At 35.5% G+C, this 26997-nt stretch overlaps 1 protein-coding gene across 12 annotated transcripts in view; it reads left to right on the top strand.

Moving 5' to 3' along the window:
• unc79 (UNC-79 domain-containing protein) overlaps positions 1-26997 on the top strand; it is a 272091-nt gene that overhangs the window by 132483 nt on the left and 112611 nt on the right. For 11 of the 12 annotated variants that reach the window (XR_014127995.1, XM_081735890.1, XM_081735895.1 and 8 more), the window contains exons 25-26: positions 16624-16737; positions 21733-21878. Coding sequence is in view for 11 of the 12 variants with exons in the window: in XM_081735890.1 (XP_081592016.1) it covers positions 16624-16737; positions 21733-21878 (260 nt within the window). In the remaining variant the exon portion in view is untranslated. The remainder of the gene's footprint in view (positions 1-16623; positions 16738-21732; positions 21879-26997) is intronic. The other variant, XM_081735893.1, reaches the window with a different exon arrangement.

A 26997-nucleotide genomic window follows, 5' to 3' on the forward strand; every position in this document is an offset into this window, starting at 1 on the left:
TTTGAATACTTAAAAGTGTATATCTAATATAACCAGAGTGCTTTTGTCCTATCATGGTTTGAAGGTGCTTGAGCAAGTCCTCAACAAATAACGACAAAAGGTCACCATACTCCAGAACTCTAAAATAGTGAGAAAAGGTAGTATTTCCAATTTGAAATTTGATTAATACTATATACCTGAGCTTAACGATTGTATTTGCAGTTCCTCTAATATTAGTGGAGAATGGTATCAATTTAGTATTCGGCTGTAGATCGCTCTTTGGCCATGAAGAAAGAGACGACCCTGTTATTCTGGAAAAATGTCTGTATCCACTCGGGCTTAATACCTAGCTTATTTTCTTCAGTATTTAAATTTCGGTCATTTGAAGTTACTTCACTGAGGAGTGAATTATTAATTTCGAGTTTATTTCTTTCACTAACTAAGGATACTGTATTAGATTATATATCCTGTTTATGTGAGGGTTGGTTTGTTCTGGGGCTTGGTTACTCGTTGGGTGTTAATACGGCCGCCCCTGTTTCTTCTAAATTGTGATTCCTCATGGCATTTCGTGCTACTAACAAAGAAAGTTTTGCTATTTTGTTAGCAGTTCTGTAATATCTGATGAGCTATTCGTTGCAGATTGGCTAGAGTCGGTAGAGGAAGGAGGGGATTGTAACGAATGTGCCTACTGGGGAGGGGAGCAGGTAGGTGCTTGATTTTGAGGAACACCCTGTAGCAGGGGTACGAAAGGAAGCATTTGCATAGGTCAGTTTGTTGGTAATTTGGTATATTTTGGTAAATTTGCCAATTAGGAGTTCGATTATATATGGAATGGTTTCGTTATTGTCCATATGTAGGTAAAGAGGAGCTAGCAACAGCAGGTGGATGCAAGTCACTAATGGGCACTGGTAATGTGTTAAAAGGTTGTTGTAACGGGCCTCAGGGTTTGAACCCAAGTACTTTATATTTACTTCCTCGTGTTGTCTCGAAATGAGACTAGAGGAAATTCTAATCAGGTTTAATTAGGATATACGCAGCATAAATGTGTTGGATGCAGATTTTAATATGATTTCAATATCAAATAACGGACGTTTCAATTCAACATTTATTTATAACAAAATTCAATATGTAAATTCCAACAACAATAATCAATGCCTTTAACAAGTATTGAAGAATATGTCATTCTTAAATACATCGGAAACGTCCATTACTCGACACAGTGTTCATCTCAATACGTTTTAATGAGCATACGAGAGAAATACACAATAATTTTGAGGTAGTTGATTATCCAATTGGGTATTTATGCCAGTTCCTTAATTCATTTAATTAATATACTAATAGCCCATATTGCCATAACCAATAAGATATCTCCAATCAAACCCAATATTCTTAAAGTCAACTACAAACAAAAAGAAATAGAAAACAAAATCTAAGTAATTATGGTTAAAGATAACTTATTACTATATGCTAATATGGACTAAATATAACTTACAATTTCATTATCAACTCCTACTCTCAAACGAATACTACATCTGAACAAAGAATAGAAATTCCTTTTTTTACTTTTTCCTGAACTACGCTTCCATTCTATTCTATGTGAATTCACTAGTGCAAATGCACCTGTCGCAAGGCTGAGTTCTATTACATCAGTTCAATAAGTTCATAAACCTGCCGCTAGATGCCACTATGTCTTTAAAGGTAACAGTAGCAATCTATCACAGGAGACCTCATACGGTGAAACTGATAATTATTCATTAACAATATCACTACCACTTAACGATGACAAACATTACATTTTTTTTTTTAACAATGTTCCGTTTCATTGTCCACAAAGAAAAATAAATAGTCTGTGACAACTCTACATAATATCTTCTTTTCGTGAGATCTTGCACTGTCTCTAATGAGTGAAAATTGTTTTGTAGGGCTTGCACTGTTTGAAAAGTTTCTAACGCTATATTCTGCATGAAATTGTTCTTTAATCCTAGCGATAAATAATAATTTTTCTGGTCCTCGGTTGCTTGCGGCATTATTTGTCTTATTAATTTTAATATTTGTTTTAAAAAAATAGTCATCAATAGGATCATTCTCACTGTGTTGTACTTGAAAAATTTCCCGCCGCCCTATAACTTGGAACTACTAAGATCTATCTATCAATTTACATTTTAATTGTTTATATGTAAGAGTGTCTAATTGGGTTTGAGCTTTTAATTGGAAAACCAAATCTAAAGCAACGTCCTGTAAATACATAGTAAATAGTTCTTTCTTTTTTTCTGCTGCCCATGACTGAACTAATACCAAATGGTCAAACAACATAAAAAAATAAAAATAAATAAATAAAAAACGATCAGGATCTTCCGTAATGTATCGGGAGTATTTAGTCAAGAGTGGAGTGTTGAACGACAGTCTAGAATCTTGTTCGGCCATATTTAATGTATTGTCTATACAATATTTTTGCCTGACATGAAGTTTTAACAGTTAATTTAGTCAATATGTTGAAGGGAAAAGAAAAGAAACAGAAACACAGTTTATTCCACGTACCTAAAATATTCTAATTCCATTTTCCAGTTAATAAAAAGAGTGTCCCATGAAAGAGTGTTCAGTTCAATCGGGTCGGATTTAGTCCGATGCTTGTACCATATAAAATTACCTTGTTAGTTAGAAGGTAGAACAAATACACACGGGAATTGATTTTCTCCCACAACCAGTTTTATTAGAAAACTTTCTATTATACAATAGTATAACACAGATAAATAAAAATCCTTTAAGTAATTAGGGTAAATAGATGTGTCAAAGCCTAGGCAGCAAGGGAAAGTATCCCCACAAAACTCTAGGGCAAGCTGAATGGAGGGGCCTAGGATTCTCAGTACTTCACAGCAAGCAAAGAGAGGTTGGAGCCCCATACAGCTCCACTGCAAGCTAACCGCAATGCTCCATAGCAGACTGGGTGGTTACGGTTAGGAAGCTCTCAGAGTTCCACTCCAAACTAAGATAGTAGGAGTGACCATCCGAAAGTGATGTTAGTTGTGGCGATATTTGGAATGTTGTACTTCCTCCTGGATAGCGGTGGCGCTGGTGATTTTCCATCACATGACCCAATGGTGACAATAATTCCTGTCGTCCGCTTCGTATAGTAACTTGTATTAGAAACGCACGCGGTGTTGTTTATAAATAAAAGTACATGTTAGTGTGTATAAATATAAAACATGCGTGATATTACAATATAAAAGAAGACTTGAGTGAATGAATGAATGAATGACTGATCAACGCCTAAGCCAAATCGCTTATGCTAAAAACTTGAAATTTTAACAGTGCCTAGGATTCTTAACGTAGGGTATCACTAAGGAAGGATATTTTTGAAATTTGACAGGAAAGGGGGAATGGAACAATAGTTACTATAATATAACTCGAAATCCCTTAAGGTGAGAGACATGGAATTTGACATTTATACTTTTTGTTTAAAAAATAAAGATGGGTTTCAGCGTTTTATGATATTTCCCTTAAAAGGGACGAAAAAGAGGTGGGGCCTCCAGTTATTATAAGATGGCCCATATCTCAAAATCGCTTAAAATTAGAGTCATGCCTGAGTTATGATACTTGGTACAGCGTTTCCAGAAATTCCATCATATTGCTTCCCGACATTGGGCTTTTAACGAGAGAAAGGGAGCAATTTATTTTTTAATCAATATATAAAACGACTTCGAGGTTGTCAGTCTCATCATTAGGAGAAAAGAGAGCATAAACCATTTCAAATGCATTTTTGAACACAGCACTTGGTCCTCCTCTTTCCATACGATGAACGGAAGGAAAAGCTGAAGTATGATGTGCGATGCCATGGGTCGAACAAATTCTGGAGTCTGGTGGGCATGATCCCAGCGTCTATAGAGTAGTCTTCGTTTTCTTTTTTCTTCTGTTTATTCTATACTTCCTGAATGAATAGATCAGCCATTTCCAACTGGCCAGTGTGTCAGGTGGAGTCCGGTTTTACAAAAGAGCATAAACACAATAAGGAAACGATGGGAGGGGAATAAGGTGCTTTTTTAGTTACTCCCACTATTATACACTGCTACTAATGGAAGAGGTGATAATGGTAATGAATGAAATGGTGGAATGAAGCAAGAGGGACGAAATGAAAGGACCCTGTAAAAATCCATGCATAAGGTGTTTGTCCACCACAAAACCCACTTGGCGCGAACTGGGGTCGAACCAAGGATCCCATGCATCAAAAGTAAACGCTCTAACACTGAGCTACTGGGAGAAGATGGTGCAGCGGAATGGAATAAACAAATGTTGGAAGTGTGTGCGTATCCATGGATCCGTGAATAGTATCGCTGCAAAATCATCGACTACGCTATTTATTTTCTTGTTTGCCTGTGATCATTCTTATCAGTGTCAGGTTATTTCCAGCTCCTTCCCCTTTCACTGAGAAGGCATGAAGTAAACTGAGAGGTCATAGGGCATTCAGTTGCAAATGAGTGATGTAGATTATGAGAAGAGAATAGCTCGATTAGCAACGCAGCTCTGTTACACATTGTGCGCTGGTTACAGTAATCAAGGGAAGCATTAAAAAGTGCAGTTACACAGCAAAAGTGTGCCCGACGTTAGTATCGTATGCCTTGACGGTTGCGGAAATATGTCTCGTCGGCGAATGCGGGAGCCTACCGTTAAGTTTCCTTCTTTAATCCTATGAGGATTGCAGCATATCGAGGCTTTTTATTATTTTACCATGAATTTGGTGCACGTGTTAGAGGTAATTCAACCACAGTTTTACGAATGTGAAGTAAGTCTATACCTCCGTCAAAGATCTCAAAGGTCCTGTCACACCACAAACGAAGAGAACAGACATCTTGTGGGCGTAGCTAGTGTGGGTCGTAAACCCACATCATCACGAATGCTCGCACAATAATTCCGAAATGCGGTACACTGACCAGTGTCCGTACCTGCGACTCGATATCATGAGGAGTATCAAGCATTTTCATTATTATTGTAGCATAAGGGCACTTATTTCTACAGTTCCCTTTAACTACACACCAAAGGTATCCTTTGTGTATGTGTGTCTGCTATAATGATGCTGGGCGCTATCGAATTATATAGTTTGTGTTATTGGATGTATTCGATAGCTCCGCTGCACTATTGCGTTCCTTTCCTTCCAAAAGGCTAGTTTTATACGGAAGCATTTATCGTAGCAAAAATCGTATCATCGATATCCTACCATGTAAAGCATCAAATGCTATAGCATTTCCCATGCCATAACATATCCTATGGCATTTCTTGTCGATAGAACCTGCTCTATTTCGTAGCATTTTCGCCAGCATTTCTGGTCTGATAGCAGCGCCGTAGTGTGTTAAAAGAAAGCGAAAGATTTTGTGCCAAATATCCATGCTCTTTGTTTTGTGTGAGAAATTGAATTGCAGTAAAGAAAAATGAGTTGGAGTAGAATGCTCTTTGCCCACGTACTTCTTTGTGGGTTTCGTTTTTTAATATAACCGGCGAGAACTGTTGTTACAACCACTATAGCTTTAGCTACCTCACGCTTTAGTTTCGGAGCCATAATTGCGTTCTTCTCCAGTGATTTGTTTGCTACGTCACGACAAGATGCTTATCAAAATGCTACCGTGTAAAAGCACCATGTACTTCTGATGCCATAGAATATTATACGAGATTTTTGGCAGCACATCTGCTACGATAAATGCTTTCATCTAAAACATCCTAAGAGACATCTTTTGCTCGTTCGCTTGTTATAGTCTGTGCTAGTGTGACTCCTTTCATTTCAGATATAATAAATAATTTCTATAGTTACATTGTTACAAGAACCTTGAAACTACAAATGTCTGAATGTTTTATCGAATTAACATCTCAACTTTTATTAATATTTTTAAACAGTATTGATTGAATATCAGAACATTGAAAGAACTAATGAAGTACAAACTATCGATAGTTAGATTATATTGTTGCAGAAGCCATACTCATGCTGGAAATCTTATGACGGCATGATATACGCTATTGATGATTATGCACTTTAGGTTCCCAGTTTGCTGTAACTTCCTGAAGAAGGCTTAGTATATTATAAACTTTTTACTTTCGAATGGAAAAAAAGAAATTTCTGTTTTCATGGACATTGAAATGAATTTCATCCAATAGTATGCACTAACTCAAGAAAATGTCATGAAAGTATGGGAACTTAGAGCTGACAAGTCCATTCCACAATTTATAAAATAAAAATTTAGAGCAAAGGTATTAGGATCAAGACCTGGATTGCTTTGAGAAATGAGACACAACACTTTTATAGAATACCGATTGTTATTATCACTGTATTGCGAGCAGTGGTAATAATTAGAAAATATGTAAGTAAAAGGCTAATACTCACCGCAAGAAACAAACCACATCACTAGGAAGTACTTTCGAAGAACATGGTCTTCATCTTCAGCCTAAGCACACTTCGAAAAGGATTTAAAACATAGGAAAGAAAATATGGATAGATAAAAATGGTTAAAAGGAATTTTTAAAAAATACTCGAAACAAAAATCTTCTTGTCACTAGAAATAGACATGTAAATGGTAATTTACTTGTCACTGTTCACTGTGGTTAACTGTTTTTCTTTTTTCATTACCTTCCATCCAGTTGGCGGAAATGAGTAAAAACACTGCTCCAAGTTGCATTTGTCATCTTTATCATCTTTTTGAGTGTCGGTTTCTCTTTATGAATGTAATAAGCCTCTTTAATTTTCCGTTCAGTTGCTGTTTTTGCTTTTTCGATCAAACATGAATTAGCAATGTTGTGGTTATTGTCTTTGAGATGCGATGCCAATCCAAATAACTATTGTAAGCTACGAGATTTGGACATGCGAATGTGCTCAGCGATTCTGGTCCAATATTCCTTTTTGCTTGACCTATATATATTTGGTCACATTGACATTTAACTCGATAGGTGCCGCTACTTTGTTAGGGATCAGTAAAAAATAATTTAAAATTTGTAATGTATTTTTCTATGGATTTAGGAGGAACTTCTGAGACCTTGATGTTATTTATGCAATGTTTTCTTAATTTTTTGCCGAAATACGTGAGACCAGAGGGATACCAATCTATTTGTCAGCCTTGGCATGTGTTGTTGACCGATGTTTGGTGCCGACGATCTCCCATTGTACCTATTTGTATCACTTCAGTAATAAAGACTTTTGAAAATCATTTTGTTGTTCAATTTTAATTAAGTATTGAATTTCTTGGTTGAGGTCACCAGGTAGATCAGAAAGTAAAAGGGCTCTCCTAAAGAAGTTTTCCCAAATATTCAGTTTCTGAAGCCATGAATGTGATGATTTAAAATGAATATACTTGGTACCAGCAGAAGGTTTAGAATATACTGAAGTAACAAACATACTGGCTTGATTTTTTTTACCGATTATTATGTTTGAAGGGCGAATAGGGGTGAGAGAGAAACGAGTGTCGTAAGGAAATGGATAATATCTACACAGTACTTGCCAGACTTTATTGACGATCTTTCATCGATGATCCTCTAGCGTATTGATATCCATCGGGCGGAATATGGAGTCTGAGTTATGGAAGGCCAGACGGCTTTGAACAAAACTCAGTGCGGAGGCAACACAATGAGATTAAACTGTGTGAAATAGCTTTGAATGCGAATACTTTCAAATAACAAAATCGTTGTTGCCGTTTGTAAAAGAGCATATAACTTAGAATGCACTGCCCTTTTGACTTGGATAAAGTTTATGCGCCAAAAATTGTGCATCACGGAGTGTACTTTTCTACATCGTAATCGTTCTCGGAGTACTTGTCAGACGACATGTTCTGTGGTTTTGTTAAATAGCATAACTCATTGAATTCCTGGTTCGTTGAATTTATGACAGGCTGATGAAATAGTGTTCGTGTAAATCGACGTCGTAAAAGGTGATCTTAGAAATGCGGATGAAGAAGAACAATCTATAAGTTTATTCATTAAGAAACACAAGGGAAGAAAATAATAGCATAACGAAGAAATTCTTTTTCTGTCTGCGAATGTGACTGAACTGTGAGTCATATTGATTAAAATGAAAATTTAAAAAATGTAAGTTAGTATCGATCAGATTTAAAATAACCCAATGTACATCTCATCAAATTAATAATGTTCGTTGTTTTTGGATAAAGTCAGTCCAATATATATCACACATCTAAAGCTTATTATTATTAGTAGTATTAGTATTATTGATGGTGCTGATGATTTACAAATCACGTCATTTGTTGTCCAACACGATGTCTTCACAATAGTGTACGATCAAAACTATCGCTTAATTTCCAGATAATAGCAAACAGTCACAAACACTGAGGGTGAAACACAAATTAAATGAAAGAGGATATATTCTTGATTTGCACTGGTTGCCAAAAGAGGAAAATAGTTCATTACTCTATGATAGAGGTTATAAACAGGAATGCCAACATCAATGGTTTTTCAATAACCCGGGATCGAACAGAATAGTAAGTCAGAATGGGGTTCATTTAATGGCAATCGAAAGAACTCGCAATGAGCATTCGATCAAACCCAAAATAAATCCCCAATCAAGCGAGAACACTTCGTTTCACGCTGACAAAGTTTACCAGAAATTTCGTGAGAAACGAAGAAATAACGCTTTCAGAAAGCAGGTAATAGTTCTACATGTAATTTTACTGTTTTATTATTATTATTATTATTATTATTATTATTATTATTATTATTATTATTATTAACATGTAATATGCATTTACTCGAAATCAGCACCTAGAAACTAACAAATTAGAACTTTCTATAAGATACCGTAATCACGGCAAACAAGTAAAGAAAATTAAGAAAAGTAAAGAAAATAATTTCATATTTGAATGACGGTAACAAACTGTGAATTTATTAAACCGCTATCGAGAAATTATTAATTAGCAAATTTAGAATGAAGATAAAAGACTTCATGTCTTCCAGACTTCCACGGTCCAAATCCAAAGAAATCCCACTGTTGCTTTAGTCTAGTTGTGATAGCCGGCATATTCTCAACAATGACTGTTTTATCAGGTCCAGCGTCTCCCCTATACTGGTCTTCTCTGAACAGACCCTACTGATCAAGTAGCAACAGATTCTCATGCACTGCAAAGATCTCTTGAATAGATTTGATTAGACCTGTTTTGTTCATTATACCCAATTTTGAGGCGTGGAAGCTATATTCGGTGGTTTCAACATGTTTTGCCAAACAACAGGCCTAAATTTGCCAGTGGATTCTTCATACGTAATACGCCAGTGACAAAATTTGACTCCGTTCCTTTCCGAAACTACTAGGAACAAATGCATGATTTTGTGTGCTGATGTAGCGCGGTATATTCAGGATGGTTTTCAACGTTAGGTTTTTCCCAAAATTCAGCGATCATCAAGTTTTGAACGATGCTAGTCAGTGTTAAACGATGTGTTCCGGCTCGATTGGGATTTTCTTTTTAGGTTCGTTCGAAAGTTCTGATGACTTCTTTCCATTCCAGTTAACAAACTAATCCTATTCTAACCTACAATTCTGTTCGTTCCCGGGTAAGTCTTGTGGTTTCAAGGGCTCCGTAGAGAGATAAAATGTGTCTGTGAGAAATGTGAAATTAGCTCTTGCATGTATTCATATATTGAGAATATTGTCCCAGTAATCGTATTGAAAATAAATTACTACCTGTTTGCCCGTATGCAGAACTTAAACATTTACAGCTGATATGATTTTGTCATCTTAACTGACTGCCGGTATGCCATGCTAGCTCATACCGTCCTAATTCGTTCACTGTACAGGATACGGAAGGAAAGAACAACATTAGTGAAATAGTCAAGGGATGAGTTCAGTAGTAGCTGGCAGACCATTTAGTTAGTTTGTCGGGGACAGGAAAGTACATTGAGTAATAATCTTTCTTTTATGTCAGATTATTGATTAAAATGTAACGATAAACCAACACTACTATCGAATACTTACTTGATTTGAAGAAAAACAATAGTATTCATTATTAATCTATCCCTGAATGGTACTGAGAACGTCGTGCATTGCGAGAAAAATGCCATGCCATCCTCTTATCCAATGAATCTTCTGTCTGCACTACCACGATGGTCCATCAATGTTCTGATGATACCGTTGTAACAGACTGTGAATTCTGGATCCGGTCTGGCATTTGGCTCTGTTGTATATCTAGTATGGATTCCATTGCCACGTATATCTAGTATGTATTGACGATATTTACATCGCTGAGCCTTTTGTGATCCCATTTCTACTGTTCCTAAACGTGTCCATTTTCAACAGACCGCTTGTGACACGCAATGTTCAACATGTTCTAGTGCTTCGTTTGCCCCATCCTTGGTATAATTTCTTATCTATTCAACACATCTAGTCGATGATTCCCTCTCACCTGTGCAGCCGCTAAAGTAAGTGGACTTTTGCCAATTCTCCAAGCCACATGGCTTGCGATGCCCCAGAAGAGCATCGAACGTCTCTTTGTCTCTTGCTAAGTCGTAGCAACTATTAATGTCATGTGATACTGATGTCCATAATTTGTACGTTCAGCTAGGCTCCCAGAGCGGTAAGTATAATCATTTCACCTTTGTATCAAATTTGGCCTCGGTATTTCGTCTTTTTCTTCACGTTGCAATTTCAATTGCCACCAAATATATATATACCCTGACTTTAGCATCCAATAACTTTTGAACCAATGTGAATAATAAAACTGCGCTAACACCTTTGTGTTATTTCATGTACCTACATATCTCCTATAATGATAGTTTAATTTATGAACATAAATTAGACAGCATAAAAGCGATGAAATCTCCAACGCATAATATTATTTTTGAAAACTTGACCATCTTCGTTTACATCAAACCCGATAACATCCTTTGTATTGATTTAGGAGTACCATAAATATATGTAGAAGACCTCTATATGTAATAATGTGTGCCAGTAATAAATATTTTATACTTAAAGAGCACACAATGTACAAAATTAAAGGGGAAAGTATGATTAAGAAGAATAATTAGAAGAAAAAGATACAAAAAAACTTAAAATTTTAAAGAATTGTCTGTTCTAATCACATTATGTAGATGAAATACCTTTTGGCTGTACCTTGGTATGGATATAAATAAGATGTGTACAAAATTACGTTTATGGAAAAAACATATCGCATGACAAAAGATTTACTTAATTTAACAATCCTGAATTCATAATAAATTCTGAAATGATTTTTAGGTTACGAAATGCCTCCTTGATCTTAAGAGGAGAATTACTGACAATCGTTTGTGCTGTATTTCTTCGCAGAGAAAAGAAGTCTTATTGTTGTAAGCTCTTTCTTTCAATTATCCATTCAAAAAATCCGATTGGCAAGTCTTGAGAACATGGGGATTATATACTTTTATTTATAATATATCACATCAAAGAAAACGTTATTTCATCTGCTGTATGTAGTACCATCCTTCTGAAATGTATTTTTTATTCTTATTGAAAAAAAAATATATATATCTTAGGAGAGTTTTATGAAAAAGTGTGGACCCTACAAAGTTTTCCTGAATGCAATACACCAGACACCAATCTTCTGTGAATGTAGAGACTCTTACTTACTGACGTAATTCTACAGTTTCGACTACTTACATATCCTCGTAATTCAAACTAAATTTTATCGGTGAAATAATAGTGATCTAATAATACATTTTAGCTAACGCATTTGTGGACGATTGGTTTCCCACCCTTTACCGGACAAATTAGAACAGACTTTCATGGAGGTTAAAAATATTTATTTTGAAAGGACTCCTTACATTCAGGCGTTGAACTTGAAGGCCTATCTAACTTCGATTAATCCAAATTCAATTAATATGATGTTTTTCTAGACTTACAAACAAAACAAAATATTCTTGTGTTAACTCTAACGTCAACTTAAGGTTACGATTCGCAAAGTTCACATTGGGATTCGATTCTCGGTGGGGGCACTCCGTCGAAAAAGTGTAAAAAGTTTTCCTGGGATTTCCTCATTCACACCAGGCAAATGCCAGGGTGGTACTTATAGGTCCCAGCCCGCTTCCTTCCTTCCCCAATCCTTTCTTCCTTCCCTTTCCCCGGATAGTGTGCTCACCAAGGGACGTTATCTCTCATATGTGATGGGCTAACGTTGCCATAGATACCGAAAGCCCAGAAATCTAAATTCTAAATCCTAAAGTTCACATTTACAAATATGTTAGTGCGAATATACCTCCCGACAATAAAACGGCTTGTTCCATGAGTACAACATTTTCGATAAACTGATTAAAACTCAATATGATCAAGGAAAAACAGTTTAACAGTAGAACATCAATTAACAACACACCAGTATTCCGAATTTTCTTCATTTCATGCAGCAATGAAATTTGTGACGCTTTTTTTCTTTTTCTTACAATCTGACGAGGAAGAATATCGGTAAAGGCTTACCAGATCATTGTATATTTTCTGTCAAACGTTTTTCTTTTCTTGAAAAGTACTTTTTCTCCCACATCCAATTTATACCATGCCGAAGTATATTAGACTGGTGTGATTAGAACAGACAAACTCTTAAATTTCTGAGTTTTTTTTTTTTTTTTTTCGATTTTTTCTCTCTTGTTCAAAACATTCCTCTTTAATACGTGTACCTCCTTTTATCTAAGTATGACATGCTTATTGTTCTCAGAAATTAATGTGTGTAGATGTCTTCAATGCATATATATATATATATATATATATATATATATATATATATATATATATATATATATATATATATATATATATATATATATATATATATATATACAGGGTATTCCAAAAGTTCCGAAACAACACCGACAACGTTTGGGAGGTTATTCCTGTTACAAGATAAGACAAAACGTAGAGACCAACCTGGGTGCACAAATGCTTCCTTTCGGAGTTATAGGCTGCCGAAAACATGAAAACTTGAACTTTAAAGGTCCATAGCTCCAAAACTATGGGACTTACCGCAGTCGGGTCAAGACTTCACTTAGGAACTAGTATGTGCGCTACCCAAAAATACATGTTTCAGAATCCTAATGTATTCACGCAACAATTTTTGTAAAGGTAGTTTGACTATGGGCATATAATTTGAAGTATTCACCAACTACCTCTATAAAAATTATTGCAGAAATACCGCAGGATTCTGAAAATTGTATATTTGGGTAGCGCACATACTAATTCCTAAGTGAAGTCTTGACCCGACTACTTTAGCTCCCATAGTTTTGGAGCTATGAACCTTTAAAGTTCAATTTTTCATGTTTTCGGCAGCCTATAACTCCGAAAGGAAGCATTTGTGCACCCAGGTTGGTCTATACTTTTTGTCTTCTCTTGGTGTCAGGAATCACCTCCCAAACGTTGTCGATGTTGCTTTGAAACACCCTGTAAATCTATTCATCTCTCTCTCTCTCTCTCTTTATATAGGGTGTTTAATAAGTAATGGTCATAAATTAAAACGTAGATAGTACACGCCAAAACTAACAAAAAAGTCTTAGTAAACATGTGTCCGCAAACGCTTCGTAACGGAGATAGGGGCTGTCGAAAGTGAGGGAAAATGAAGTTTAGAGACGAATATCTCAAAAAGAATGAATCGGACAGAGGGCGGTCCAATGAATGACTATCGAAGTCAGACCTGCGCTATGCAGAAATGCATGGTTAATAGCTCTGCAGTGCGCGCGCAAGGGATTCCCCAAAGAAACAGAGGGATTCCTGGAAAATTGCCCAAGGAAAAGGGGGCTCGACATGAAAATCGAGGGCGAGTCTATCCACCAGTAATTCATAAGGCGTGGTACCAGATCGAAAGCTCGAAAAGATACAAAATGGCGTACAATGTTTACGTGCAGTGTGTGTTTGCATAACCACCAGGAAATGAGAGAGGCAATCGAAGTGTGGTGACATACGTTGTAAATGGCTCCAGGACGAATTCCGACAACTAATGCATATGTACAAGGATTCCCGTTTGCTTTGCTGTACATAAAGTGCATGTCAGCATACTCAATATTACTGTACATTGTGTCAATGGCAAGGTAAACAATAATTTAGCAACACACTAATAGCACTTATTAACACTGCACAATAGTATCCCCGTGGCTTTGCAACACTACTGAAACGTTTGCACTGTTCCCCGCAATACGGTGAAGTAAGTACATCCACAACACTGTAAAGGAACGCGCATTTGACACCTCTTCAACACACAGAACTATTACATTCACTGTAGGCGAGAAAGACAAGTGAAGACAACGAACCTCTACACTCTGAATCATTCTCCCAAGCGACTACTACGAAAGCATGCACACTTGTAGCAGAACCCTTTAGGCAACATAATAAACAAACGTGGAAAGGAAAGCGTGTTTCCAATTCACGTCTGTAATCGAAACAATGTTGTGTTCTTCCATTCCACATTTCCTGGCTTACCAACTGATTGACAAGAACTGCGTGCACAGTTTTTTTTTTCCTTTACGTATACGTACAATGGGTGAACCAAATAATGAGCAACCTACAGGCGCTCGATTGATTGAGTTATTGCTGCTTTAAACAAGCTTAGGAGTTTCGAAGGACAGGACCTACGATTTGGAAACTCTGGGATCAAAATCACTGCATTAAGTGGGCACTTCAGCGGATCTGAACCCGCAACATCATGTATCCAAGGTGAGCTTAACGTCTGCTGCAACCCCGATTCAGTATTTCCAGTCGACTTGCATGTTCTACCAGTGTTCCTTTCGGCCATTCCATTTATTTTCGCGCATCGTTTGTTTTATCTTGGTATTGGTACAGTAAAGGACTACTCTGTACATGTGCATTCGTCTTAGGAATGTGCTCTGAAGTAGTTCACAACATGCACCACAACCTTTCTTCCATTGCCTCTCTCATTTCCTGCTGGTTATGCAAACACACACTGCACGTAAACATTGTACGCCATTTTGTATCTTTTCGAGCTTTCGATCTGGTACCACGCCTTATGAATTACTGGTGGATAGACTCGCCCTCGATTTTCATGTCGAGCCCCCTTTTCCTTGGGCAATTTTCCAGGAATCCCTCTGTTTCTTTGGGGAATCCCTTGCGCGCGCACTGCAGAGCTATTAACCATGCATTTCTGCATAGCGCAGGTCTGACTTCGATAGTCATTCATTGGACCGCCCTCTGTCCGATTCATACTTTTTGAGATATTCGTCTCTAAACTTCATTTTCCCTCACTTTCGACAGCCCCTATCTCCGTTACGAAGCGTTTGCGGACACATGTTTACTAAGACTTTTTTGTTAGTTTTGGCGTGTACTATCTACGTTTTAATTTATGACCATTACTTATTAAACACCCTGTATATAAATTTATAGATTACAGAGGTTGATATTACCGAAATATATGTAAACATGAAAGGTCAAATTTTCAACAGAAAATTACGCCATGGAGTTTTTTTCACTGATTCAAAAATTATTGGATGTTCAAGTCAATTATCCAAATATATATATGTATGTATGTATGTTCTAATAAACATAGTAGGAAGAAGCTTTTCTTCAGACTTATAACTGCCTAAAATGTAAAGCATCACGTTTTGAGGTGCCCTGGCTTGCAAATTGTGGAAATCTCCTGCAAGCAGTTCAAGGAATTACACAAGAACTAGTATACGCTCTATCTAAATATCCATGTTTCGCAATCCCCCGATACCATCACAATGAATTGTATAAAGTAAGTTGGGGTACATTTTTAAGCACTAATTGAGTACTCGTTGCGTAGGTATCAGAGGATTGTGAAATGTATTTAGATAGAGCGCATACTGTAGTTCATGTAAAATTCCTGGAACCGCATGCGATAAGTTTTCACAATTTTCAAGCTAGGGTATTTTAAAACTCGATGTTTCACATTTTTAGTAGTTTGTTACTCGTTCGTAAGGAGGCGTTTCTCGACCTATGTTTATTAGAACATTTTCATTTCATTTGATATAAGAAATTAATTCTAAATTTATGACTCAGTGTACAATCCTGTACAATCGGTGCTAAAAAAAAAAAACAAACAAAAAAAACGTTAAATTCTAAATAAATAAACTGTGTAAAAATTTTCCCAAGATATTCCTGATTATTTTTGGTTTTATGTATCCTAATGATTAATTTCCCTTCCATTGGTACGTAATTTCCCGGTAGGAGCACAACATTTCAGTTTTGATGCAGAATCGTGAGGCGATTGGGAAATTTCTTGTTTTAAGAGGTATGTAATATATTAACCTAGAAGGACAGAAATAACAACTTTGAGAGCCAATGTGATAACCGATATACCTACTTAATAAACCGTCTGATAATTCTAGCTTTTACTGGTTTTGGGGTAGTGGAATGAAATAATTATTAATTTATTTTTTATGTTACTTTTACTATATTTATTTCACTATTCGTTCACATTTACCAACACCTATTTTGCCTATAAGAAAATAAAGACATTAAACTCAATTATTCGACTACTCGAATGCTGTAATAAATAAGAATTTAACCGCTCTCCATTAAACTAATTTGAGTGTAAGTTTCTTTATTTTAAAAACTTTAGGTGGTGTAATATTTATACTGTGTTGCAGTTTTCAAATTCGTTTCTTTAAGAAAAACTAAGTCCGACCGTACAAATATGACAACAGCCATATTAGTACTTTCTTTCACTCGTGATTTCCTTCTTATTTCAGAAAAGGAGAAGGTGTATAACAGGCAATCTTCTGCGCCGATCTTGAAGAGGAAAAGCTCTCGCTTCGGCCTTGGTCAGTTCCTAGGCTCTGTACCTTCCAATAACAGTGTTCCAGGTAGAGTAGTGGGCAGGCCGTAGAGCCACGCTGTAGTGTTGTAATAGTCACGGTGGAGAGGTAATTGTCCGCTTCAATGCTTCCCTGTGTCTCGTCGTAGATGGCAAGTACACGAAACCTCTTCCGGCATGTGCTTGGAATATACCCTTCCTTGCATGCTAGTATTGTTGCTTGGTGTACTACCTATAAGAGGAATAATTATTTGTAACGAACGTACGTATATCTTCGTAAAAGACATAAGCCGTAGGTTATAGATGCCTATAGCTTTGCCACTGTAGTGCTGACAAGTCTGAATGAATGGAAGATTCCTCGAAATTATTTTGATTGAGTGGATTCTAGAGACGCTTTACTGTATCTTTACAGTATGGTAATTGTCGGTTTGTTTCCTTGTGAGAAGTATTTTTGTAAAATATTTTCAACACCAAACAAATACAGGTATAATGATAATACCGTAAGAAGTTTCCTTCTTCTACAGTGCGTTCAATTTAGAAACGGTATGGAGCACAAATATACAATATACAAAATATACAAGTAAGATTCTTAAAGCAAATGTTGCAAATAATGACCTTGTTTTTGAATACACATATTAAGACGTTTTCCATATTCCTTGCAACATTATGGAGGACTTCTACAGTTATACTCTTAATTTCCACAGTGATGTTGTGCCTTAGCTCTTCTAAGGTGCGTGGATTCCCTATATACCTTTTGTCTCGAAGCCCCCCACAAGAAATAGTCCGGACTTGAAAGATCTGGAAGGCCACAGTCCCTTTGAAATGATCCATTTTTTAAAATGAATTTGTTCTGAAATGTTTTCAACGATGAAGGCACATTTCTGAACACTAAATGGCATTGTAGAGGACAATTTCTCACTCAACTCAACGAAGAACAAACACAGCTTAGCAGTACAGCAGAACACCTAGAAGTAAAAATGCGTCTCCACTCCCTCCCTCCCTCTCTTCCGCTACAATAAACTTTTTCCGTAACAATGGGCATAACGGAACAACAACAAAAACAAGCCTCAAATATACCTTACGTACCGCTTTTAACTTGAACCCACTTTATATCTTACCGCAGAGTATGGGTTTGAAGGAGCACTATGCCTTAAACATGTGGCAAGCTAAGGCCTTGAACCGTAAACATAAACTTCAAACTTTTTCTATCAAATTTTAATTAATTTACTATCTTAAAATTATATACTCTACTGCAAAAGCATTTATCAACTTGATCTTGTGTTAAACAGAAATAAGGTGATTAATTTACAAATTTTATGCCGAAAATCACACCACAAAGTACTGTTTTGTAAAAAAAAAACTTCGAAGTTGCTTCTTTTTTAGTACAATTTGTTGGTATCGTTTACACTTTTTATTAGAATATTGTTAGATATGCAAAGGTAAGTATTGATAACTTTTTTAATGATACAAATACGTAAGTTTGGTAATTAAAGATTGTTATAATTGAAAACTTAAGATTAAAAATAAGAAGAAGAACTATAAATTAAAGTGTTCTTGCAATATATACTATGGAAATATAAAGATTAAATTTAACTTTCTTTGATATACTTATCATATTGTTTACGTTTAAATACTTTAAGAGGTAAACAGATAACTTTGATTTTTATGCTCAAAATATAATAAATTAAACTCAAGACAAAAATAAATCATGTTGCCTATGGTAGTACAACGTAAAGAAAATCTTATCCTAACTCCGATCTTATACAAATACCCCGCTTGCCGAGTAAATCGGAATTTGTGTTCTTGCCAGTCTCAGGTTAGAATTTTTTTTGTGTTGTTTTATTATTGTTCCGTAGTTTGTGTAAATATGATACTTAAGTAATTCTACATTTATCTCTTTGTGTATATTATGCATAAAATTATCCTGCTGTACGTTACTTGGATTATACTTGGAACATATAATCCATACGGCAAGTACAAGGCCTATACATGCAATATACACTTTCAATGGAACTTTTTTACTGTCGGTCATGAGACGTAAGTGATATTTACGTATAAAAAGATACATTTTCATGCTACGTTATAAGGATTAATAAGTAATTTTCATGGGTGAAGTAGTAGTCTTATGAAGCTAAAGTAGCCGTGCAGAGATCGATAGTTAGGGTACTATTCAGTCAGTCACCTAATTATGAATTTTCAAATACCCGAGATCACTTTTCTTCTTTTATTTATTCCTTTCTTTAAGTGAATGAGTAATCGTTACAATAAAAGTATTAGTCTCAATAATCCTGTAAAACATTAAGTATTATCACAAGTCTTAATATATGTAAATAAGTTAGCAGCTGCTAAATAATAACACCTTTCGCCAGTAAAAATTTCTCCAAATGAAAACTAAATTCGATTTTATTTCTATCTTTACAAAGCTAGGATTCATAAATATAAACATAATTGATATCAGTGTATCTACCAGTCAAGGAAGTCAAAAAAAGTTAATAAATTAGACCTCTAGTCCAGAAATTTTCTGTCACAGTGATGAACAGCTGAATTGCTCGTAGAGAATTGCTAAAAGGTTTTAAAGAACTTCAGGATGCTTCATTTCAAGGATGAGATGTTCACAAAGTTGTTACAAAAGAATCCTGTGAAATACAAAATTAGCCATTATCAGCAGATTGTATCAAGGAAGTTATCTCCGTGTTTGTGAAATACTATCAGTTAAAGAGTCCATGATGATGAGTCAGAAAAGTTGTTTGATCATAATAAAGTAAGACTTCTTAATGATTTCTTAATGAGTATTGTGAAGAAAGACAATGTATCAAATTAAGATTTGATGAAGTTTTTCCATCTTCTCCTAACAATGCTTCATGAACGAGGGTTTTCAGTAAACAGAGAATGTTTGGTAGAAAATGTCTTAGAAGACTCATTTCATTCTCGAACGTCAGTGTGTGTGTGGCTGTTGGACCAGCTTGTAATATTCCAAATCTAAATGTATAAAAAGCTTTAATACAAGCAGATAGGATATTTATCATCTAAACGAAAAGAATCACTTAAAAGAAAGAAAGAACTACAAGTTGAGAAACAAAGTGAAGACAGGATACTATCTAAGGATCTTAAAAAGAGGGCAAAAGTCATTAATACTTTAAAAAAATGAAGGCTTTGAAACTATTAATCAGAGCTTGTGGCATTGAAGGTAAAACTAAAAACGAGGACGAAGTGTGAAGCATTAGCTTTTACATGTATTAATAGGCAACTCAGATCTGCCTCTCTTAAAGAATAGTTTCCTTTTTTATCATCCGACTTTTTGGTAGGAGTTTTCCATAATACAGGGTCCCAAAAGAAATGCCGAAAAATGAAACCACAGATTCCTGGCACCAAAACAAGACAAAAATGTTTATATGACATAACGTTATAGTCCGGAAATGGGACAGGGGCGAAGCTAGACAACTGCGAATGTGGAGGGAAAGGAACTTCACACCTGCCAGCGGAATAATGATAGGACCTAGGAAAGAGATTCAGAAAGACATAAAAATCATATCGGTTTCACACGTTAAATACATGTTACATAACTGCGCCTGAGATCCATTCACACGTCATTTAGGAATTCACCGAATGTCTATACGGCCGGGGTAATGAAACAGTGCAGTAAAGATGGAAACCATACAGAAAAAAAGTTGTTATCCATGGCACGGTTGCACACATCTACAACGGGAGTCAAAGCAAAGGTCACTTAGTATGGTTGCGTAATCTCAGGGGTGCAATGAAAAGTGGTATACCAGATAGAAACTTGCAGAAAGTGGGTAGAAATAAGAACAAATGTAACTAGCCGTGACATGTAATGAAATAACAGGCAGAATCCACAACGACGTACTGTATTTGTAACGTAGTATCTTACACAAGTAGACTATAAACCACTAGGTGATACGTGCTAACAATAAACGTACCTACGGAAGATGTACAAAGTGCTGTCCTTCCACATCTATGCAACGTGCTAATCTTGAGCTCCGAATGCATTCCTTTACTCCCGGTGTGTTGCGTAACTGTTCACACGCATCTGCGATGCGGTTTTGTAAATAGGCAAGTTCCTTTCCCTAAGTATGAAGTTCCTTTCCCACCACATTCGAAGCTGTCTAGCTCCGCCCCTGTCCACTTCCAGACTATATGTCATATAAACTTTTTTTCTTGTTTTGGTGCCAGGAATCTGTAGTTTCATTTTTAACCATTACTTTTGGAACACGCTGTATAGGTATTATTTTTTAATTAATTGCTAATTTCCAACTTTTCTAAATAGAGGTTAATTAAAAATAAGAGTCAAGTAAAAGTCAATTATTTTTTTAATGTTTGGTTTTGTTATTTTTTTAGACACCTTAGATACAGTCATGTTCAAAAAATTTAACCACGTACCACTTTTCTAAAAGTTCTACTTCTTTCCTTTATGTAGGGTTACAATTAGGGCATAGTGTATTCTTCTTTTCTTTGAACCATTTGATGCAACTCCTCATATTAATATATATATATATATATATATATATATATATATATATATATATATATATATATATATATATATATATATATATATATATATATATATATATATCACCTTTAGATGAAAATAAAGAGGAAATCTGAAATTTAAAACGAAGATTGGGGTTATTTTAACATGACTGTGCATATAAACCTCGTAGTTTGATTGCTACATAGGCATTTAAACATAGAATTCTAATAGATACTTAAATGTAACTTATTTCATTTGATAATTTCGTTGAACTGAAAATTTCTGATTGCTTTAACGATTAGGAAACTTACGTATGTCGTCGACCTTCAGTTTAGTTGCATGATAGTGTTTGTCCTGTAGTAGTGCTTTGGGCAATGTAGGCCTATGCATGATGTATTTGTTAATGAGAAATATAATGTTAGATAAAGAATTCAATATAATAAATATAGTTTATATGATATTCACTTATTTCATTTATACATATATGTATGTAATATATATCCATACTCTTAACAGCACATTTGGGAAGTTAATGTCTTTTATTTACTGTAGATGGTCATATTCATTCCCTTAACTCTGCAGAAGATGGGAATCTAGTTACTTTCTTACATCGGGTGATTGACTTTGAGGAAGCCGATCGTGAAACAATGCACCTTCTAGTGTTTTTGTTGATGCAGTTTCTCTCACGATCTGACCAGGTAATGTTATTAGTATTCTTTTAAGAAAATTGACACACGATAATAGTACTGTAACTACCATTTATGTTACGTGTATCTGTAATAACATATTTCATAAGTTCCAAAAATATTAGAATTGCATAACAAAATGAGTTAAAAGCAGAATGTCGTGTTTTAATAGTTTTACATTATAAACAATTGCCTAGAAAGATTATAGGGTATTACTTATTAAAATGTAGAATTACATTTTGAGTATTTATTGTATTTCTGGGAGTGTACTTAGAGCAGTTGCTAAATCAATTTCTCCCACCTTTTCGGTTCACGGCGCTCTTAGTGTAACATGATTTTTCGACGACGCCCCAAATCAGAACATAGGCGTACTTAAGATATATATATGCAGATATATTTTGATACAGAAGAGGACAAAAATGTACAGGAAGTTAAACAACGAATTGCGAAGGGAGACAGAGCAAGGAAACAGTTTTAAAAAGAAAATGCGAGAACATAGAAGAATTAGAAAGAGTTAGGAAATATGAGAAAATGTACAAGAAGGTGGTGAAATCTATGGAACTTCGTAGGAAACAAGGGGATATTACGATGGCAGTAGACAATAAGAATAGGAAGGTAGTCAGCAAGAGAAGTGGGGTCATACGAAGATGGAAAGAACATGTTGAGGACCATGTGGCCTAGATGTTGAAGTAGAAAATGAAGTAGGCGAGGATGATAGATGGTTTAATATTCTTCGGGATGAGTTTGAAAAATCTATATCCGAGATTAGGAATTGAAAGGCAACTGGGATAGATGATATATCAATCGAATTAATTAAGAATATGGGAGACAAGGGCAAGAAAGAATTGTTCCGACTCTACAATGAGATGTACGAAACAGGAGAGTGGCCTGAAGACGATGGTGATACCGATGGCTAAGAAAATCCAAAAAGATGTAAATCGAACCCAAAGAGATATAAGGGTTATAGAACTATTAGTCTCACATATCATGCAGCAAAAATTTTGTGAGAACTCTGAACAGAAGGCTGTACGGAAAAACAAGCGAAGAAGTTAAGGAGAAACAGTTCGAGTTCAGGAGAGGTAAGGGCACAAGACATGCAATTGGATTATTAAGGGTGATCGGTGAAAAGTTTATAGAAAAAGGAAAAGAGGTGTATGTGGTATTTATTGATCTAGGAAAAGTTTTTGACCGCGTGAATTGGGAATTGTTGTTGGAAGTTCTAAAGAAGGTTGGGTTGGAATGGAAAGATCGAAGACTCATAAGAAACCTATATGTGAACCAACAAGTAAGTGTTAGAATAGTAGAGGAAATGACAGAGCGGATTGCAATTGGAAGGGGAGTTCGACAGAATTGCTGTCTTTCGCCTACATTATTTAATATCTATTTAAAGGAGATAGTGAGAAAGAGCCTACCAAATGAAGACGGCATTTCAGCAGGAGATAGAATGATTAAGTGTATACGATTTGCATTTATCGCAGAATCTAAAGAGAAAATCAATAAGATGTTAGAAAACTTGAGGAAGGGCTATGAAGAATATGAGATGAAAATAAATGTTAGAAAGACAAAAGCCATGGTGATTGGAACGAAAAGGTTGGTGTCAAATATAGAAGTAGGAGAGGAGGAAATAGAACAGGTGACTATATTTCGATACCTAGGTAGTATTATTAATAGTGATATGAAATGTGAACATGAAATAAAAGCAAGGATGGGAATAAAGGCGAAAGAAGCCTTTAGGAAAAAAGAATATTATTTTCTAGAACCTTGAGCAAAGAGTTGAGAAAAATACTCTTAAAGTACTTCGTGTGGAGTATTGTGCTGTAGGGTCAGAAACATGGACGTTACGCAAGAATAATGAAAAACGACTGGAAGCCTTCGAAATGTGGATGTGGAGAAGAATGGAGAGAATTGGCTGGATTGAGCGAAAAACGAACGAAAGGGTGTTAGAAATGGTAGGGGAGAAAACAATAAATTTAGGTGGTATTAAGAAGAGGAAGAAAAACTGATTGGAGCATGGGCTAAGAAGGAATTGTATCTGAGGGCCATTTTAGAGGGTATGATCGCACGGAAGAGAGGGAGGGGGAGAATTAAACTACAATTAATGGACGATATCAAAACAGAGAAATCGTACGTGAAGATGAAGAGGCTATCGGAAGAAGGTGGAACATAGAAGCTTCTCAGTGCAGCAAGTGACCTGCCAATAATGCCAAAAAATCTATGATTATATATATATATATATATATATATATATATATATATATATATATATATATATATATATATATATATATATATACGCATATAAATACATTAATGATATGCATGAACATCTATATTATAAAATTGAAAGTAACTATGTTTGTGACTCTTAATCTCTTGAACCGACCGATCGATCTCTATCAAGTTTTCAACGTAGATGTGGTTCTGGCCTGGGAGTGTTTTTAACTATTTACTTTGACGGTACAACTTAGGGAAGGAGGAGGAGAGGGAGATATACAAAAATCAATAAATATAAAAATAAAAGTGACTATGTTCGTGAATTAATTACTTTTGAACCACCCGATTCAAATTTTCAAATTTTCAAAAAAATGAATGAAACTTAATAACTCTTGAGGCACCAGACCTAACTTGATCAAACTTTCAACGTAGATAAGGTTCGGGCCTGGGATGTTTTCGTTATTTCACTTTTACGGTGGAACCTAGGGAGGGGGAGGAGGGAGATATATGTAAACAGAATAAAAATAAAAGTGACAAGAATAAAAATAAAAGTGACCGTCTTTGTGACTTCATCACGCTTTAACCACAGGACCGATCTTAATCAGATTGTCAATATGGATCGGACCTGGGGTGGTTTTTATAATATCACTTTGACGGTAGACCTTAGAAGATGAAGAGGGGACATATATAAAAATAAATAAATCTTAATAACTCTTGAACCACCCAACCGATCTCGATCAAATGTTCAACATAGATAACGTTCAGGCTTGGAATAATTTATATCATTTAAATTTGACACTGCAACGTAGGGGTGGGGGAGGCGGAGATATATATGTAAAAAATAAAAACGAAAATGACTGTCTATGTAACTTCACTCTTGAATCACCTGATTGATCTCGCTCAACTTTTCATCATAGATGAGGTTCGGGCCTGGGATGGTATTTATCTATTCACTTTGACGATAGAACTTAGGAGAGGAGATATATAAAAATAAATACAACTTAATAACTCTTAAACCACCGGACCGATCTCGATCAAATTTTTAACATAGATTAAGTTCGAACATGAGATGATTTTTGCCATATCACTTTGACGATGTAACTTAAAGGAGAGGAAAGACATTTACAAATGATCGAAAATGACGGATGTTAGTGTTGAATCTATAGTTTTTGAGGTCGCTGAGATAAACAATGACACTTCTGATGCCATTTAAATCCAAATTGAGCCCAGCAAAAATTGTGGGAGGGGAGGGGGATATATATATATAAAATCAAAATTACCAATATCAGTGTCGAATTGATACATTTTGGGGTCGCTGAGATGAACGATGACACTTTCGATGCCGTAGTCCGCAACATGGAAAAGAGAGGGGATATATAAAAATAATCGAAAATGATCAATATCAATTAGCGCTTTAGTAATAGTAAAAAATGACTGACTAACAAAACACATTACTATTTTTTTTTTCTTAATTTAACCCAGCGAAGCGGGTAATTGATGCTAGTATATAATAAAACAAGTTTTAAGTTCACGAACTATCTTTATGTAAATTTATGTTGTCAGTATAATCCTATGAAACGTTAAGTCTCATCCCAAGACTGTATATGTAAGAACATTAGTAGACACTGAAAAATGACACACTTATCCAATAAATGATATTTCAGATAAAAACTTTACTTAAAGTGAATACTCCGTAAGCCTTTGACAACTATTGATTAAACCCAAAAATCCACATAATTATAATATTTTCACATATTTGTAACATTTCTATTGTTAGGTGTCATTCACGACGTTCCTTTAAGCTAACCAAAGCGCACTAGGGTGCTACGAATCACAGTTTGGGAAAAACCTTGTCTAAACGTGGATCATGGTAGCTCGATGGTAGAGCGCTTATCTCTGGTGTCTGGTATACCTAGTTCGATCCCCGGACAAGTAAGTTTATAGTGGACAACAACATGAACTGAACTGAAAGATTTCATTTTATTTTTCTTTCTTTGGTACGTTAGTCATGCAAATCATACTGCAGATGTTAATTCATATTTACTTGTCAAACAGGCATTTGATTAAGTATTACATGTTAGTGAGAAATGAATTTTTGTGTTGAAAAAAAGAAAAAAAATGCAGATCTATGCGTAGTGCATCTGTTCCAGTATAACATGCAAATTAGTTCAATTTGAGAAATTAGGTCAAAATTTGAGATTCTCAAATGTAACATTCGCCAATATTACTTAAAACCCATCAGAATTTCTCTCATTCCTTTAAAGAAAAGTTTAATATCTCACTGTTATCCCTATAGGCCAATGGAAGATGGGAAAATCATAATAAATAAGAATAAATTAATTATGATAAAGTGCCAGCGCTATAATTACACTGGAATACCGCGTCTCGTTAGATCAGCGAAGTCATGCAGTGCCGGGTGTGGTCCGAGGGAAGATGGGTAACTTTGTACTCAGGAGTCTACCTGATATGGTGAGGACAGTTGGGGAGTTACGTGGAAGAAAGCCAGCATTAACGGTAAGGGAAGCCGATGTGTTCACGACAGCACCTCAAAAGCATGGGTGCCACAAGTCGGATGTGTAGGCCCTGGACCCTAAAGGCTATTACACCAAGACTTTTTTAATTACGATTTGAATACACAGATATCCGCTTTATCATTGAACCATCATAACCCATCTCACAAGAATAATGCTGGAACATAATGGAATGGAATTGTTTCATCATTTTACACAAAAAAAAAAAAAAAAAAAAAAAAGTTATCCTTCCCCAGAGATGAAATGGGTAGTAGAGCTAGTACATATTGAATTAGTAGATGAGATATCAGCTTATTCTGCAATTAAATGCATCCCTGAATAGTCTTAAATAAGTACGTTCAAGCCAATACTTTCAGTGTTACTAGGATACCTTAGGTTGAATTTGT

Source organism: Thermobia domestica, chromosome 13, assembly GCF_964235325.1.
Source record: "Thermobia domestica chromosome 13, izTheDome1.hap1.1, whole genome shotgun sequence".
In the NCBI taxonomy this organism is placed as follows: Eukaryota; Metazoa; Arthropoda; class Insecta; order Zygentoma; family Lepismatidae; genus Thermobia; species Thermobia domestica.